This window comes from Fusarium graminearum, chromosome 1 (assembly GCF_000240135.3).
Source record: "Fusarium graminearum PH-1 chromosome 1, whole genome shotgun sequence".
In the NCBI taxonomy this organism is placed as follows: domain Eukaryota; kingdom Fungi; phylum Ascomycota; class Sordariomycetes; order Hypocreales; family Nectriaceae; genus Fusarium; species Fusarium graminearum.
This window is the reverse complement of record NC_026474.1, coordinates 2,776,761-2,794,471: the sequence shown is the minus strand read 5'-3', so window position 1 is coordinate 2,794,471 and position 17,711 is coordinate 2,776,761. Positions and strand designations below refer to the sequence as shown.

Here is a 17,711-nt window from a genome sequence, read left to right as displayed (position 1 = left end):
CTTGGATTAAGGAACTAGACTAGGTAATGTAGCCACCATAGATGACAAAAGGGGGAATTGGATCTATGACAGACATGTCTAATCTAGAGGTAGAAATGATCAACGCTGATGATCTCCCAACGCATCTTGAATTCAGCTGCGGCTAGGGCCCAGAGAGTCAGTCAGCACAGGTACAGAGAACAACGCAACAGCACAACAACGTGACCGCGACGCTGCACAGTACAGCACAGTACAGCACAACACAGCACAAAAGCACAACAAAGCAAAGTGAAGCAAATTCATGGGCGTTCAAAAGAAACTGACAACCGGGGTTTATGCCGGGGGTCATGGAGATTAGGACGGGGAATTGGCGTGCGACGGCTTGCAAGTGGATATATTCAAGCTTGGCACCAGAGAATCCGCTCGCCTTTCAGGCCTAGCAGTTTAGGTCCTCGACTCAGCAGGGGAGTCGACAGGGAAGCTTGACCACCTGTGCTAAAGGTAAAATATACTCACATTAGTACAGTCAATACTTAAATGTGAAAACTTCAGCCTTGATCAGAAAGGTACCTATCTACGTCTGGATGCCCGGTGTTATACCAACAATCGGTCAACAACCCTTCAGACAAGGTAGGAACACCGGTGGTTACAGCGACCAGAAGGATCTTTAGCTAGAAAGAGGTGCGCCAAGCTCGCCAAAACCATCTCCATACATCCAACGATGGATGGATTTGGCTTCTTCTCTTTCTCCAAGTAATAAGCAGCGATCCGAACGCCCGTCTCCACACTGGACATGCATACATCAACCGGCTTCTTTTCTGGTTCACAGAAACAGAACAAACCAAACAGACATCAGACCGGCCCTGGTCCGTCCCGCTCAAGACCGCCCTCAACCAGTCAGGAAAAGGCTATGGGCTATCGAACAAGCTTTTGACTTTGGGCAAATCTTGGCTATTAGTGGTTCAGCTTCAAGAGAAGGAACTCTTCATCGCTTGGAGCCTGTCGATCATCATCGTATTATATTGAATCATGAATCGCTCCCGAGCCTACTTCACCTTGCGTGATTCGTGCCTCGTCGTCGGGTTTTGTCGAGATGGAGCTCTTACGAACAGGACAGGCTTAGCAGAATGAGTCTTACGCCAAACATGGACAATGCTTCCAAAGACCCCTGCTCGTTATAAACATTAACGGCGGCTGAACCATCGGTGCAACCTCTTGGCACCAATATTGACGACCTTGGCTGATTTGGCTGTGGTTATAGAGCCATACGACACGACACGGAGGAGGCTAGTCGTTTTGTTCTTAACAATTCCACACACCGGTCACTTTCTATCACTTTCACTTTTCTTGGACGGCTTAACACAAGAACCAAAACAAGGCAGCATGAACAAGAAAAGTCCCGGAGCAACTCTGCAATGGCATTGGTGAGACTTGTCTTTGAGGCTGACAAGGAGTGGAGGTGTTGAAGTAAAGTAAAACTACCGAGGCACGCACGTCTTAATTGCCGCAGTTTGCAAGTAACCTCGCCTTGCCTTTCTTAGCATATGCGTACTTTGAGCTAAGTAAGGGGTGAACCTGCAAAATAACAAAAAAAAAAAAATAGAAACTTCTGGTTCAAACTCTTTGGGAGCGCAAACGTCATCAACTAACCGGGGATAACTGAAAAAGAAGCAGATGGAAAAGAAAAAGGACGGAAAAAAAGTTTACCGATCTAAGGAACAATGAATGAGAGATGGGTTGTGGAACAAATGCATGGAACTCACTCTCCCACATCAAGAAACACCCATGACGATCAATAAGGTCTAGAACGGTCTGTTTTACCCACGCCTTGAGCCTTAGGGGCATCAAAAGAGCCCCGCCTGCACTGCACGTCCACCATCAGGAAGAACCCCTGTCAGAGAGAGATCCAACTTGTTAGTCTGTTCAGGAGCGGCTCCAGAGAACACGGTCTCGAAGTCTGACCCCTGGTTCTTGGCTGTGTGAGGCTTTGCACCTTGAAGTTTTTGCGTCGGAAAACGCCCAAGATTCAACCCTCTTGGTCAATAACGAGTGTGATATCGAACTTCATACCGAAGCAGGTGGACTCTACCGGATGTGTATCCACAATGTAGAGGTAACGTTATCGCCTTGGTCCGTCTAGAATAGAGTTCGTTCGGCCGAAATGGTATTCTTTCGTGCAGAATAATTAATTGTCCGGTCCATAGCTTGAGCTTGGACTTGCAGCCCCCACGGACGGCTTCAACTGGACAAGAACACATGAACCGCCCAGAACTTCCTAATTCTGAAGCGGTGTGGATCCTGTCACCTGTTTGTTGAGGTGAGACTGACAGGACAGACAGGATTGAAGTGGAAAAGCACAGTCATCAATCAATTCTTATGACAGCTTCCCGTCCAGCCACTCCGTTGATGCCGCGACGGCGGAGTTTCCCCTGTACCAACTGATAAAGTGACGCTGTGGCTAACTTGATTACATTCTTTGCATGTCGCTATTTTGCTGAGCACAAGTTTTCAACATTTGTGGGTTTGGTCCATCACAGACTATTGCATCACCACAACTAGGAAAACCTCTTTTGCCGGTTGGTTGAGTATGGCAGCACTTATGGAAAGCATGCAATACAACAAGTGTTGGACCGATAATCTGATCAGTTGCGGCAATGTATATATTTACATCCATTCTACGGATATGACGGAATCTTCCCTGTGTGCCAACATTTCCGGGTGCAACTACAGTTGAGTGGTCTTACAATATGTGCAGGGGTTTGAAGGGACTTGACAGTCGAACCGGGGCACAGTAAAAGAGTGTTGGGAATGCCCTCACTTGGAAAACGATTATGGAAATTTTGGTTCAAGAACTGATTCAAACCAATGTTTCACGAGTTCGATCCATGCTGTCGTGGGTTTAAACCTTGACTGTCGATACAATTAGCCGCCGGCCAGTTGACCTATTCCGCATCTAATCTCTGAGGCATGATTAATCCTCTGTATACAATGCGGCGGTGCAACGACTTGACCTTCCTCAACGTCCAACTTATGGACGATCGTTGTATGTTGGATATCACAACTGAGCCCATTTCTATTGTCACTCGACTGATGGACCGTGGCAGGCGGCTAAGATTGACCATGAACCAACATACGGATACGATTTGAAAAGTCGGTTCGAGCCGTACTTCCGGTCGGGAAGATCACGCTGGATTTGAATCTGCGAGCACTTGACGGCAAAAAAAACAGGCGGCTCAAATCCCTGTTGTTCAAGCAGCTTGGACTCTGAAGGCACATATTCAACTGCATTTCCCGTCTTCTGATTGGTCAGTGAGACTCATGGAGTTGCAGGTCCAACCTCTGGTCCAACCAATCGGGCTCTCTTGTCAGCATCAAGCATCTTACCATATTCCACCCGGGCGCTTAACAGGGGAGACGAGTGGTGATGGCCAAGCAGTTCTGCAACGCCATTGGCTGCGCTTTAGATGCTGGTGGTGATTGACATACTGAGTATCACTCCAGACGCCCGCCTCCCGCATCTTGGTTGCCGCTCACAGGCTGTTTTCACACAGGATCACACTGATGGCACTTGGAGTGGTTTTCTTCACAGGCCTTGAGCCTCTCACAGCTGGGGAAATCCTTGCGGGGCCCCCCTTCACAAGTCTGCTGTGCGTGTGCGTATGCGGTTCCCTCTCGCCTCTTCAGCCGATCCGTTGCGCTTCTGCTGGCCGCCTTGAAGGCCCTTAAACCGCTGCCCACCCCCGACCTGGCCACTTGAACGGCTCCTTTACATCTTCAACTGAGATTCACAGCTGCCGGCCAGCCATAGCGACGAACCAACTTGACAAGCTTGGAATTATACACAAGCCTTTACGACGATATTGTGTATGTGTAACCGACTATAGCTGCTCCAGCAGCCGACTACAAACGAAAGAGCAACTACGCGAATCAGCAGATAAGAAACTATCGACATGATGAAGCTTCCCATCTTCAATCGCTCATCACAAGAGCACACAGACAAACCAGCAAAGCCCAGAACCTATAAAATCGTTTTCAGAAAATGGCCTCGCCTGGCGAGAAAGGCCATTTGGTGGCTGATGCCCGTTGAGCTGATCGGAGTCGTGGCCGCTCTGGTCATCTTTGGCATCTCTCAGCCTAATCTCTACCGAACCGACATGTGGCAGATTGGTTGGGAACACGATCCTCCGCTCAACTCGAACCCTGCCATGATTCTCTACGCTTATGCCAACTATCGACCTTTACCCAAGGTTGCCCTCATCTGGACAAGAACGTGAGTTTCTGTCAGACTCCATCAAATGATGATTAACTGACATTAAAAAAGATTTACCGATTTCAACGTTGCCATCTCGGTCATCTCACTCTTCTTTCTTCTCGGCAAGCTTATAGCTGTCATAATGAGATGTTGGTACCCAATCTTTGCCACCTTTATCAATTGCAGCTTGGTCGCTCTGTACACCGTTTGCACCTACGGAACCATTGGACCCGACTATGCCGATCCGCGATATCCCGCACCAACAGCCTGGTACTATCGTATAGGATGCGACATTGCGCGGCCTTATAGAAAGTACAAGAGCTGCATGATCGCCAAGTACTCTCTTGTCATAGCTGTATACATGCTGTAAGTTGCGCTGGAGAACGGAATACACAGGCGAGATATGCTGATAATCTTGTAGCTTTGTTTATCTTATGAGCTTGGCATTGTCAATCTATGCCCTCCTCCCCAACAAGATCAATGACATTTCCGAAGACGATGACGAGGAAGAGGGATCTACGACATCGGAACCGAAGGACAGGGGTGTTTGGGAAATGCACAACATGAAGATGCCTGATTCTCGAGCGACGCCGTTTACCCCTCGAACACAAGCGTTTCATACTTTGGATCGCCAATTGCCACTGCGGTCCCAACAGAACAGGTACGGGTGAAGGGATGAATGAATGGAAATATTAAAACTCAACGGCCGGGAGATATATGTCTATGAATGGACTACTATCCTTAATTAGCATGAGGAGTTTGGAGTTTGGGATGATGATATTCGATACCGAGGAACAATCTTTGAGGCCGAACAAGGCACAACTTTCATACTGTTACATATATTATTTCTATCTAAATTGAGAAGATAAACTGTATGCTCTCAGATTGTTTGATGACTGCATCAATAGTAGACGATAATCGCACTCGTCTTGTCAAATTGGCTATCTTTCGCAAACACTTGCCTATTCCGCTCACTTGCACGACCCGGTTAGTGATGAAACATGGGGAAGGCTTGAACAGCTGCTTAGATAGATTGTCTGCCAATCAGTGCCAGAACTTGAAGAGACCGATAAAAGACGCAAGTCACTGACTCGCTAAGCAATTTTCATACAAGTCCTATCGTTTCCGGTCCCGCCGGAGCCGATCTTGGTGTTTTAGGTAGGTTGAGTGAGAAGAATGCCGGCTCCGGGGAGGTTTTAGTTCCATCCAACGTTACCCCACACAAGCTTGAGCCGGGAGCTTTAACAAGACGTCACCCCGCCAGTACCTGGCAACTTTGATATCATTTATCATTGCATTTCACATTATCAACAGTCAAGAAACCATACAGTTTCTTCAACTGACTGAGTCTGATATCACTGTTTTTTGCTCAATTGGTGATTAGGTACTTGTCGCAATGGCTCTTCTTCAGCGCTTCGTTGCTCCCTCAGCACGAGGTGCGCTGCGACAATCTCCAGCCATCACCTTGATGATTACTCGGAAAGCATCCAACGCCTCTCCTCCCAAGGTACTTACCATTGACAGTTGATATAATCACAAACTAACGTCTCCAAGCTTAAAGATCCCTCTCTCTTCAAGCAAGATGTCTGTTATGTCAACGGCAAATGGGTCAAGGCCAAGTCTGGCAAAACATTCAAAGTGAATGGTGAGTCAATCTCCTTACTATTTATATCATAAACTAACGACCTAGATCCTTCAACTGGCGACCTCATCGGAACATGCCCAGAGTTTGACTCCAAGGACGCTCAATTAGCTATTCGCGCTGCTGCTGATGCGTTCCCTTCATTCCGCAACAAAACAGGCCGTGAGCGCTCCAAGTTGTTGCGCGCCTGGTATGAGCAGATGACAGCCAACGCAGAGGATATCGCAAAACTTATTACATGGGAAAACGGAAAGCCCATGGCTGATGCTAAAGGCGAGACAACTTATGCTGCCAACTTCCTTGAGTGGTTCAGTGAGGAGGCACCACGAGTATATGGTGATACAATTCCCAGTTCAGTACCTGGCAACCGTGTATGGACCCTGAAAGAGCCCGTGGGAGTATGTGGTTTGATTACACCGTAAGAGGCCCTCACCTTTCTACCTGAGACTTGATGTTGATATGACTTTTCTAGTTGGAACTTTCCCGCTGCCATGATCACACGAAAGATCGGGCCTGCTTTGGCTGCAGGCTGCACAGTCGTCGCAAAGGCTCCCGCCGAGACCCCTTTTACTTCACTAGCCCTGGCTGAGCTGGCTCACCGTGCAGGAATCCCCAAGGGCGTTGTCAACGTCGTAACTTCACACGAGAACACACCCGAACTCGGCGAGCTGCTCACTTCAGACCCCACAATCCGCAAGGTCTCTTTCACCGGTTCCACCAACGTTGGAAAGCTTCTTATGAAGCAGTCAGCTGGTACCCTCAAGAAGCTTTCCATGGAGCTTGGCGGTAACGCCCCCTTTATCGTCTTTGACGACGCCGACGCCGATGCTGCCGTGGCTGGAGCCATCACCTCCAAGTTCCGATCTTCAGGCCAGACCTGTGTCTGCGCCAACCGAATTTACGTTCAGCGTGGCATCTACGATGAGTTTGTGTCCAAGTTTACCGAAAAGGTCAAGTCGTTTAATGTAGGACACGGCTTCGACCAAGGCGTTACACATGGACCCCTGATCCACGACAAGGCCATTGAGAAGGTTGAGGCCCATGTCAAGGATGCCGAGAAGAAGGGCGGAAAGGTCACCATCGGAGGCAAGCGACTCAGCGACCTCGGTTCCAACTTTTACGCTCCCACTGTCATCCGCGATATGACTCCAGAGATGGACATGGCTTCCCAGGAAACCTTTGGACCTGTCGCTGGTCTCTTCCCCTTCGAGACGGAAGAGGAGGTGGTCAAGATGGCCAACAACACTGAGGTCGGACTGGCGGGTTACTTCTTCTCCCGCGATCTTGAGCGTGTGCACCGTATTGCCGAGGCCCTTGAGGTGGGTATGGTTGGCGTTAACACTGGTCTCATCTCCGATGCTGCTGCGCCATTTGGTGGTGTGAAGGAGAGTGGCTTTGGTCGTGAAGGATCGTTGTATGGTATCAGTGAGTACCAGATCACCAAGATGATTACATATGGAGGTATGGGCAAGCCTCTTCAGTCATAAGTATGGATGATGTAATGAAGCTTAGTTTATTATGGCGAGGGTAAGTTTATTATGATGAAGAATAAGACACCATATACATTAAACCATTGCCTACGGTTTCTTACATACTGTTGTAGTATTGTTTTTTTTTTTTTACTGTCAAGCTCATATCTCTGCAAGGATCGAATGAGTACAACATTCATACATTGAACCATGAGAAGTATGTAAGGTTGGCTGGTATGAGAGGACGCATGTCATACGAGTGAGAACAGTTATGCAAAAGAAGGATTTTCTATTCTTTATGAATACGTAATCAGTTTTGACACTACTGAATAATGAATAAAATCATCTTTATTGTATCCTGTAATCATGCAGTACGGCGCTCGGGGAGTGTCGGTGTAACCCTGCATACTACAGTATGCCATACAACGCAGTCCTCTCTACAAGTTGTTAGCAACACTGCCTCGGCCTTTCAGTCTTTCATATAGTTCCCTTATGAATAAACATGCTTTTCGACAATAGCACCAGTCTGTTTATCCATCTCTCCACTTTGACATGTCCTGATGCTTGAACTCCTACAACCAGCCAGGATCTATAAGTCACAACACAGAAAGATCTTATAAACTACTTGGTCGTGTAGTGTAGTGGTTATCACGTTTGCTTTACAAATTATTGAACGCGCAAAATGTCGCAGGTTCGAACCCTGCCACGATCAAAGGTGTGGTGATGTGGTGTTGTCTGTTGGATGCATCCATATCATTCTTTTTGACCACGCTTCTGCGGGGGTGACAGGGCTAAGGAGGGGCTACTACAGCTCATCACATTCTCGACAGCAATTCAAGAGTTAAAAATGAACTGAGATCTTAAATGCCCAAGTACAAACTGGATTGAAGTGTTGCAACTGAGGCCGTTGTAGTAGTACGGTGATGGTTTTCAAGGTTGCTGTGCAAGAGTCCAGTCGAGTCTTCGATAGACTTGTCGCACCTGTAATAGAACAGCCATATTATTTTAATCAAATCAGTTATAATATCAGAGAATTATGTTGATCTCATTGCATTTACATAAATTCATATCTTGTACATATATCTGTACTAAGCTCATATCGTGTGAACCTCATGACAATGTTGGAATGCTAGCAATGCCTTATCTTATCACACAGTAGAACCCACCACGAACTGACGTCGTGCAGGAATTTCGATCTTTACCTCGACCCAAGAAACGCGCAAAACCGCTTCAACCACAACACACTCTTTGAAATGGCATTTTCACTAGCCAATGCACCTCTAAGGACCTGTCTGCGACAACTGGTGCGCTCAAAGGGGTACGTCCCATGGCATATTCCTTCATCTACAGCCTCAACCCAAATCATGCAATTGATCGACTAACCTGATCAACCACCCAGACCAGCTCCTCTCCGCTCGATAGCCGCCAGTCCTCGCGCATTCAGCACATCTCATGTGCTTCTCAAGAAGCGCAAGATCTCGGCACCTGCCAACAGCCCCAATACTGCCACTGCAAAGGCGGCTGCGGGGTCTATGAACAAGGCCGAATATGACACGGCAAAGGTGCCTGCGCCCGACCCAGAGGATCCTCTCGACTTTACAGCTGTTATTGCTGCGTACGCACCCATCGATGCGCATTTCAAGACTCAACTTGCGGGTATGATTCACGGTGGTCGCTTCAACCCAACAAACTTGGGTTCACTGCCAGTGACTATCAAGGATGAGGAGGGCGCCGACGCTACATTTCCCCTCCGAGAGCTCGCGCAGGTTGTTCCTCGATCTGGCCGAGCTATTTCGCTACTGGTCAACGACAAGGAATACATCAAGCCCATCATGTCAGCAGTACAATCGAGTCGGGAATTTAACCAGCAGCCTCAGCGATCCGAGGACAATGAGCTTGAACTTCTTCTCAAGGTGGAGCTGGAGCGCAAGGACGACGTTGAGCGACGAGTCAAGGAGGCTGTTCAGCAGTGGAAGGACCGCATCCGCAATGCTCGATCACGACACGAAAAGACGCTAAAGGACTGGAAGAAGAACGGCACTGTTCTCCCTGACATCGTCAAGAAGGCTGAGAAGGAGCTGCAAAAGGTGCAGGACAAGAAGATGAAGGAGATTGACCAGGAAGAGGCACAGACGATTCGTCAACTATAGACAGACTGGCAATTGTAGGATAGATGCAGAATATTTGTAGTATTACATATCGTGACAAGTGTACACTGATCCTAAGATCTAATACGGATTTCTTTTAAGCCTTCGCCTGTCCACCCTTTCCACCAGCGCCCTTCTTATCCAGAAGAGACGTCAACTTTGTCTGGAACGAGTTGACGTCGTGGGTAGTGTACGTCTCAGATCGGAGATGCCATGAGCGGGACACTCCAACGGGGTCTGATGCGAACTTGGGTGTCTCGTGCTGGCCCTGGACAGCTCGCTGTGTAATGACCTGACGGATGGCCTCCTCGGCTTCGGCAACGATAGGGCCCTTAAGCTCCTTGCCTTCGGCTCTGGCCCTTCCTTGGAGGTACTGCTCGGCGGCATTCTTGGCATCGGCATCGGCGAAGAAGCGAATACCGCCGGCCTCGGTCTCGGAGGCGTAGTATTTGGGCTGGAAGGGTTCTGGAGCACCGACGTGGTCTGCTGTGCCGAGAACGCTGAGGTTCTGCATAACAGCAGCTGACTTTCCAGCAGCAGTGCCTGGTGCGACAGGGGCAAATTGGTTGACGGACTCGAGTGTGAAGGATGGTGTGTACTCGGAGCGCATGCCGAATCGAATGCTATCGTCGAAAGACTTCTCATCGGGATCCATGTTGTTGAATTCATTTCGGTCCTTGTTTCTATCCTTGTCGTCATCATCCCTTCGTCGATCACCTTTGCCTCCTCCTCGACCTCGACCACGACCACGACCTCCACGTCCACCGCGGCCTCTGGCGCCAAAGCCGCCTCCGCCTCGACCTCTTGTCATAGGCTGGCCAGTTCGCATAGGCGAGGATGGGCGATCCTGGGCTGAAGATCCTCCCCTACCCGCAAATCCGCCTCGTCCACGGAAACTACCACGACCCCTTAGACCTCCTCTGCCACGCAGGGGCAGACTCTTTATGTCGATGACCTTGGGACCACCAGCCTGAGCGGGACGGGCAGCCGGCCTCGGGGTGCTGGGACCATCGGCGGCCTGAGTCTGTGAAGTCGAGAATTGGCGGGCGTAGTTTCGGAGAGCATCCGAGGCCTGCTCGAGCTCTGGCCTTGTCCGGCTGCACACCGAACGGAAGGCGTGGCGTTGCATATTGGCGGTGGTTGTCTAATGTGGTGAAGCTGATTGTCGTGATTTAGACAATCAATTTTCGACGTCTACTGAACCATGACTAAGCCAGCACACCCCGCATTGACCAATCACATGTCTTGGCAGTATCAACATTGAGTTCACTATGAAAGAACAAGTCATGAGGAGCGAGTATATAAACAAAAAAACAAATTACTAGGAACTGCTTGTACTCAATTCCTGCTGCTATGCACAAACCAAGATCCCAGATCTTGCTATAAGCCCATGAAAACTCTATAGGGTTGTACCCTTCCAATCCTCCCACCAATCCTTTACAAATGCGCCAAGCATAGGCCAATCGTTCCCAAACTCCGAAGCGTATACATGGCGGCGCTGCTTTAGGCCTTGCGTGCCTTTCAACCATTTCAGGTTATATATTTAGGACAGTTACGTCCATTACTCGGGGCAGAGGCAGTGACCTTAGCGGCTGTCACACCGTGATATTGGGTCACTGCGTACGGAGTATACTTGTTCTTGGCTCGCAAGGCCATATTCTGGACCTTATTCATACTCTTGCTAGAGTTGATCTGGTTGCGCTGTTCTTTTTGCTTAAACAATGGCAGCATCTTCCAGGTCGCCCTCGAATTGCCATCATTGATGTAAAATGAATGTTTCGTAATGGAGGAAACTGGCATAAAAAAAAAGTCGGATTCGTATTTGCGATATGTACATCATTACATGCTCTGAGGTTGAATCATGGCGGGCTGTAACCAATTAGTAGGAACCCAGGAAATCGTTAGATTTAAGACATACCGGACTGTTCAGCATATGCTGGCGCTTGTTTCGGCTCTTCTTGATGTGACTCTTGAGAGCGCTCGAGTCAAGAGGCTTAAGAAGCTCAAAGCTACAGAGTAACTCAGCGGATACCGACATAACAGCGCCCCAGTTGTCAAATTCACCGCAGTACTGCACAAGTTAGCTTTTGGCCCGAGGGGATTTAGCAGGTAACAACTTACATTGGGGGCACTGAAGACTGTCACCAGAACCCTATCGTTGAAGAATTCATAGCCATCCTCAACCACCATGTGCGCTCGACAGATAAGATCAAAATCATGTACTGCCAAAAACTCTGTAATAACTCGTTTACCAAAACAATAACTAACGCCTCTCTCATTGGCTTCCCAGTCTTGCTCCATGTCGGCAGGATCAGACCAGAGAAGATCGTTGAGCAGTCCATAATCGGGGACGTCAGTGGGTCGAGCAATATTTCGAATGTCGTCCATGTGAACTAGAGCTGGTGACAATCCTCCGTGAACGCAGAAGATCTTGCCGGCAACGATCGCAGCGATTGGAAGAGTGTTGAAGCAGTCAATAAACGTCTTCCAGATTTTGACATTGCACCTTCGCTTGCATTCGTCGTAAAAGCCATAAACTCGTGTGACATTGGCGCACTCGTGGTTTCCTCGGAGGAGGAAAAAGTTTTCGGGGAATTTGAGCTTATAGCAGAGTAGCAGCAGAATTGTCTCCAGTGATTGCTTTCCTCGATCAACGTAGTCGCCGAGGAAAAGATAGTTTGAGTTTGGAGGGAAGCCACACATCTCAAACATTCGGATAACGTCTGTGTACTGTCCGTGGACATCACCCACAACCTTGACAGGCGCATCCAACTCTAACAAAGCAGGCTGCGACAGAAAAACCTCTCTTGCCCTTTGGCAAATGGCAACAATTTCGGCGTTCTTGAGACAAACACTCTTGGTGACCTTTCCAGCATAACCCGCATCCAAGAGTCGCTTGATGAAGTCGTCAAGATCGATATCTTTAATCTCAGACATGGCGACGTTGGAGTTTCCATCAGCCCTGGACTCATCAGACGGTCCATTGTTGACTGGGTTGATGGTGTTTTCGCGCTTCACCAGGATGGACTGTCCTGGGGCTTGCATATGCGCGTTGGCTCCAGCGTTGACAGATGGAGGCTGATCGGAAACGTGATCGACTTCTCCCGATGCTTGCGCGGCACTCACGTCGTGGTTGCCGCCTTTGGCGTTACCATGAACGGGAGAGGGTGGGGGTTGGTCCTCTCCGACGGCGGAATCTGCGAGGGCCGACTCGGATGTTGAAATGTCCGTCCCGGCGGTATTGAGGGGAGGGAGCTCGCTGCGGCTCAGTCGAGATGAGCTTGAACGTCCATGCCTACTGGAACGTCTGTCGTCGCTCTTAGATTCGACCGGATTCTCGCCGTTGGACAAGACCTTTGAGTTCCTAGGGCTGTCCGACTTGCTGCTGCTGCGGATCTTGGATCCTAGGGTACGAAACGAGCGTGAGGAATCCTTGGTGTCAGATCGACTAAAAGATGGGTAAGACTGAAGAGGTCCATCAGGCCCGGCAGAACCGGAGCCCTTTGAGCCAGATCCACCTTGGCTGGAGTTGTTGTTTCCCATGATATTTGTTTCTGCGACTCTGACCAAAGATGACTCAAACTGAAGCTCGGCTGGCTGACTGGCTAGTGGGTGGGCGTGCGGGTGATGCGGTTCGGATAATTCGTAACAATTCTTGGCGTGGGCGCAGGTGAGATGCCGGCAACCGTTTAGGCCAAGGAGGTGTTAAGGAGGGTGAAAAAAGCGATCGAGGGTTAGGAAGAAGGAGAAGCAACGTTGACCCCTTGATGCGTCCGTTTTGGGCAGTTTGGGAAGATGCTTCAAGTTGAAGCACTGTTGTCTGTGTTTTTGGGTCTAGATGTTGAAGTGAGCCGGCGGGTGGGTTTTGCGGCGGTGATGACGTCGTGGGGATGTCCGTTAACGCCGGGATGAGGCCGGTGACGATAGAAAGCGCGAACCGAAAGGCGATCGGAGATAGTGCTGAATGATCAAAGACCGGGTTTGAGTCTAGGAGATGGTCCAAGTTAGGGCGACTCGCTTGTGATAACGAGAGAGAAGTTGAGTGAGGAAAGCGAGTGGATGTAGAAGTTGCGGCGCATACAGCTAGCTGTAAAAACCGTAGGCAGAAAAAAAAAATTGGCCACAGTGTGGAGGATAAGAGATGTAAAGAAAGAGGAGAGTAAGTTGGGTGGACATACAACATACAACAAACAAACAAACAAAACGAATTGTCGGGTATAATAGAGGCAGTTGAGTAGCCGCGAGGATGAGACTAACAGCAAAAGCAAGTATGATAAGACTGAAAAATCAGATTGCCAAGACGTTTTAAGGGCAAAGCGTTGGGCGTCGGGCGCTGGCGCAAGATGGTGTCGGTATCGGTATAGGAATGGTATGGTATAGCAGGTAGGTAGGTAGAGAGAGAAGCACAGTTGCAGGGACGCGAGAGAGGCGATGCGAAGAAGCAAGATATGAAGATAAAATACGACGAGGCGGCGTGGCTTCAAGGTGGTTCTCGCATGCGAATGACGTCGATTGAATTGGGCACGTTAGATGATAGAGAGTCTTTCAGTAACGTGAATGATCAAGTATCTGCATACAGAATTAGACGCAGGCATTCAGTCAAAGAGACAGCGATAAAGATAGAACCAATTGCGACGGCTGAGGTTCTGGAAGATTGTTGCAAGAAGAAGAAACAACAGACGAGACAAGTGTGTTGCAGAGGTGAGATAGTACTAGGTAGGATACCTAGGATGAGATAGGATAGGATAGGATTTTAGGACAGACAGCCAAGGTTACTAAGGTAGTAAGAGGTAGGCAGACTAATAGCTTGGTTGGATAATGACCTCCACCTTTTGGCTCCTACCCCAAGAAAAGCCAAGACAAACCCAGAGCAAGGAAACCCAAGGTAAATAAGGTGAGATAAGTTGAGTTGAGGCCGGTCGAGAAGCTCACAGTCCACTATAGTAGCAACGTCTAGGCCAGTAGAGAGCGTTATTAGCGGAACCGGAAAGGTCGAAGCGAAGCGAGTAAAAGTGGCGGCTCAGGTTCAGGCTAACTATGGCAATTAAGGTTCCACACCCCTCGTTGCTTGTCTTTCTTTGTTGGACCAATTGAGGTTAAAGATAGAGAGAGAGAGATAAAGGGAATCGTTAGGGAAAAGTCCACGTCAAGCTGACGCCTCGAGAGCTTCATCGAACAAGACTTCAACAACAGTTGCGAGAGTCGTAGTGCTAGGGTCACATGGTGATGAGACAGCTACGTACGGATACTACACGGAAGACCGAAACGAATCTCCGATGACAAGCACCTGCTAGCCAAGACTCGTTCGTCCGGGGTGGTTTCTTTGATCGGCGCCCAATAGAGGGGAGCTTCAGTAGTGCGAGGTTGGGTTGGGTTGACTGCAAATAGAGCACACGACAGGGGTTTGAAGCAATTAGTTCGGCTTGGGTGATACGTGTGAGTGTCAAGGTAAACGAGCCAAGCAATGACAAGCCTTGATAAGAGTAACAGAAACGCGTTGGAAATTTTGTCGACATTCGACCTCCACCAAATTGTCATATGGACGGATATACGGAATGCTTGGTCGATCTTGGTTGATCTTGGTCTTGGGACCTGGTTGAGTGACTCAAAAGATTCGTTCCAGACTATCAAACACAGACACAGAAATAGATACCGAGACAGAGACAACAGATCATGGCACATAACCACATACATGCCTAGACCACTTATGGGGCCTTCATATGTAACATCAACCCATATCCCTGGATGCTTGGAGACAACCGATTGGCACGTGCGAGAGCTTGAATTTGTCTTGACCATTCATGATTCATTTCTCAGAGAAACAGGTCAAGAAACTCGGTCAAACGTTCGGACTCAGTTCGAATCACTTCACATATCCATGTCATTTACAGCGTCTCCCTAACTCAAAGCCACGTTTACGGTGGCACAAAGTGACCAAACTCTGTCGTTTCCCAGGCTGTTAGAGTCAAGTTTGCTCTGTCCCGAGGACCGTTACTGCATATACTAAGTTACCGACTATCTAATAGCAAAAAAGCCAAGACTGGGTAGACCAGAAAAGCACATGTTCAACCCCTCCCTGCCACTGTTCTTCCATGACTGCAGACAAGAACATAATGACATATCGAATTATATCCCCCCATCGTTTCCTCATTTTGAGGCCGCCGTTTTTGCCTTCGTAGTGCGTCAGTAGCTCGCTGCTAACCTAACGTTGGATACTCGGTACAACCATTGCACAGACTTTGTGCTGTGACAGCTGACCATTCCTCGTGCACCTCTCACCGAACCCGTCCTCGCGTGGTTCTGACAGCCGCAGCCGGTCTGGCATACACTATTCCTCTTTTGTGTAAAGGTGAATTGAGTTTACGAATACATCTCACAACCATAATACAACCGCCATGTAGAAAACAACTTTTTAAGAACTGGGGAATTCGAGTTTATTGCCACAAGTATTTTACGCAATATCAAGTATAGCGCAGCTGTAAACAAGCTGACCCGAAACCTTGTAAATACCGTCACTCCCACTTCCCTCCAAGAAACATCGGATGGTAGGCCTTGTCCTGTTAAGCCAGTCCAAGGGGACGTGTTCGTCTCTGTCCATAAATCCTCAAGGCAAAAGGCATCATTTCTTGTTCGGCTGCCTCACTATCGGCCAGTAGCCATCAGATGTAATAACTCACTCACACACCACTGAGGCTTTGCAGAGAACCATCTCGCTGTCGTAGTTGCAGCCATCGGCGTTCCCCATCTTGAGAAGCACTGGCGAGATCATAAAGGTAACGGCAGTCTTGGGGGACAGTTCCTTGGTGTGTGCTACGGAATTCATCAAATCTGTGTCGTATCGCAGACTCTTCGACTGTCCAGTTTGCAGCCATTGGATCGATAAAATGGCCATGGAGCCCATCAGCATCCCATCAAGGTCGAGTGCAGTTTCCAAAATGCTTTTCATTTCCCGGAGGAAATCAGTGCCTGGCGTATCCGCAGTGATATTGCAAAATAGTTTCAGCCTATCCAATTCAATTCTTGCCTGTCTTTTGGGGGCCTTTGCATCACGCCGATCGAAGTGATGCTCTCGTATACATTTGAGGGCCTGGATGGAACTGCCACCCCGAAATTCACTTCCATTGTAAAAGATTTCTTCAACAACAATAGCCCAGAGGTAAGCGGTGATTAGAAGTTCCTTATAGTCATCAGAACCCAGAAGTTCGGACCAAAGCGTGACGATACTTTCGAACCGCGCTTTGGTCACGTCATCTTTTGGGCGTTTGATTTGGCATTTGGTCAGGGCTCTTACCATGACACGAATGTTGTAGTCAAGCTTCTTCCACTGGCCTCGAATAACATCGTCTGATAGCTTTGCTGCGCATGTCCAGTTGGCAATATCGACGAGTTTTCGCAGCCCATCCCGCTCCTTGACAGCCTCCGCAAGCTGCTTCTCCAAAGTCTGATGGTCTGTCTTCAGTCGATAACATTGGCCTTCAGCATCAATGGCTCGCTTATAGATGCGGTTAAGTTCTTCGTATAGTTGTGCTCCTTGGTGCGCAGCAGGATGTCCAAGCCAGTGAGCAACATTGCTACCGAGGCTTGAGGCGATCCCGACGAACTGGTCAATCATGCATGCCAGAGCAGATCTATGTGTTTCGGCCTGCTCTCCAAAATGTTGCAGGAAGGAATCCATTTGAGCCTTTTGGGCGGCGAGAAACTCGGTCATGGAAGCGGATGTTATTTGTGTTTCATTGTCTCTCGTAAGAGCATTGCTTTGTCGTGCTGAAGGACCCTCGATACCGCTAAAGTCGATGAGGTGCCCAGATTCAGGACCACGGTTGGTGTTCTCCGGGGGCTTAGTATTTAGAGCTTCACGGGAATCAAGCATCCTCTTCCCCTGCCGAGTAATTACCCTGTCCCGAGACTCCATCCGGGCCACCTTGAGAGAGATTTGGAAGGAGGATGCTACTTCTGCTTATTAGTAACTTTTGATTTTCAGAAGCCAGTATCTTGTAACAAGACAACGTCGGATACTCACAAAGCAGTTCTTGGGTAGAAATCGTCTCAGTCAGAAATTTTCTAAGGAAAGGACGATCAAGAAATAAAACTGAAAGATCGCAGCTAGAAATACGATAGTGATTTGTTAAACGAAGCGATGCAGATAGGAGGAGCGCAGGCACCTGTGCGGTCAATGGAAGGCTTGCGACGAGAGCAAACAGCGCTCTTTGGAAACAGAACCT

At 48.7% G+C, this 17,711-nt stretch overlaps 6 protein-coding genes and 1 non-coding gene across 7 annotated transcripts; 4 read left to right on the top strand and 3 right to left on the bottom strand.

Moving 5' to 3' along the window:
- The first annotated feature begins 3,795 nt into the window (after positions 1 to 3,795).
- FGSG_00855 (uncharacterized protein) lies at positions 3,796 to 5,112 on the top strand. The gene is made up of 3 exons (XM_011318277.1): positions 3,796 to 4,249; positions 4,301 to 4,597; positions 4,653 to 5,112. Exons 1-3 carry the CDS (start codon positions 3,930 to 3,932, stop codon positions 4,900 to 4,902), a joined length of 867 nt encoding a protein of 288 aa, XP_011316579.1. The 5' UTR covers positions 3,796 to 3,929; the 3' UTR covers positions 4,903 to 5,112.
- A 515-nt stretch (positions 5,113 to 5,627) lies between these two features.
- On the top strand, positions 5,628 to 7,360 carry FGSG_11843 (succinate semialdehyde dehydrogenase; the record flags this gene model as incomplete). Its single annotated transcript, XM_011318276.1, has 4 exons — positions 5,628 to 5,667; positions 5,793 to 5,876; positions 5,922 to 6,291; positions 6,346 to 7,360. 4 exons carry the CDS (start codon positions 5,628 to 5,630, stop codon positions 7,358 to 7,360), a joined length of 1,509 nt encoding a protein of 502 aa, XP_011316578.1.
- Positions 7,361 to 7,969: 609 nt separating this feature from the next.
- FGSG_20513 lies at positions 7,970 to 8,054 on the top strand. Its single transcript has one exon. It is a non-coding gene; the product is annotated as a tRNA-Val (tRNA).
- Positions 8,055 to 8,554: 500 nt separating this feature from the next.
- On the top strand, positions 8,555 to 10,632 carry FGSG_11842 (uncharacterized protein). Its single transcript, XM_011318275.1, has 2 exons — positions 8,555 to 8,660; positions 8,742 to 10,632. Exons 1-2 carry the CDS (start codon positions 8,596 to 8,598, stop codon positions 9,490 to 9,492), a joined length of 816 nt encoding a protein of 271 aa, XP_011316577.1. The 5' UTR covers positions 8,555 to 8,595; the 3' UTR covers positions 9,493 to 10,632.
- Positions 9,587 to 10,618, bottom strand: FGSG_00853 (uncharacterized protein; the record flags this gene model as incomplete). The annotated part of the gene is made up of 1 exon (XM_011318274.1): positions 9,587 to 10,618. One exon carries the CDS (start codon positions 10,616 to 10,618, stop codon positions 9,587 to 9,589), a length of 1,032 nt encoding a protein of 343 aa, XP_011316576.1.
- A 696-nt stretch (positions 10,633 to 11,328) lies between the features above and the next one.
- On the bottom strand, positions 11,329 to 13,032 carry FGSG_00852 (serine/threonine-protein phosphatase PP-Z; the record flags this gene model as incomplete). Its single annotated transcript, XM_011318273.1, has 3 exons — positions 11,329 to 11,358; positions 11,408 to 11,560; positions 11,611 to 13,032. The coding sequence occupies 3 exons, from the start codon at positions 13,030 to 13,032 to the stop codon at positions 11,329 to 11,331; spliced, it is 1,605 nt and encodes a 534-aa protein (XP_011316575.1).
- A 3,130-nt stretch (positions 13,033 to 16,162) lies between these two features.
- On the bottom strand, positions 16,163 to 17,164 carry FGSG_00851 (uncharacterized protein; the record flags this gene model as incomplete). Its single annotated transcript, XM_011318272.1, has 1 exon — positions 16,163 to 17,164. One exon carries the CDS (start codon positions 17,162 to 17,164, stop codon positions 16,163 to 16,165), a length of 1,002 nt encoding a protein of 333 aa, XP_011316574.1.
- Positions 17,165 to 17,711: the final 547 nt, after the last annotated feature.

Coding starts and splice junctions, on each gene's coding strand:
- FGSG_00855 (XM_011318277.1), top strand. CDS start 3,930: ATGATGAAGCTTCCCATCTTCAATCGCTCATCACAAGAGCACACAGAC. Junction 4,250..4,300: donor GCCCTCATCTGGACAAGAAC/GTGAGTTTCTGT, acceptor ACATTAAAAAAG/ATTTACCGATTTCAACGTTG. Junction 4,598..4,652: donor GTCATAGCTGTATACATGCT/GTAAGTTGCGCT, acceptor ATAATCTTGTAG/CTTTGTTTATCTTATGAGCT.
- FGSG_11842 (XM_011318275.1), top strand. CDS start 8,596: ATGGCATTTTCACTAGCCAATGCACCTCTAAGGACCTGTCTGCGACAA. Junction 8,661..8,741: donor CAACTGGTGCGCTCAAAGGG/GTACGTCCCATG, acceptor TCAACCACCCAG/ACCAGCTCCTCTCCGCTCGA.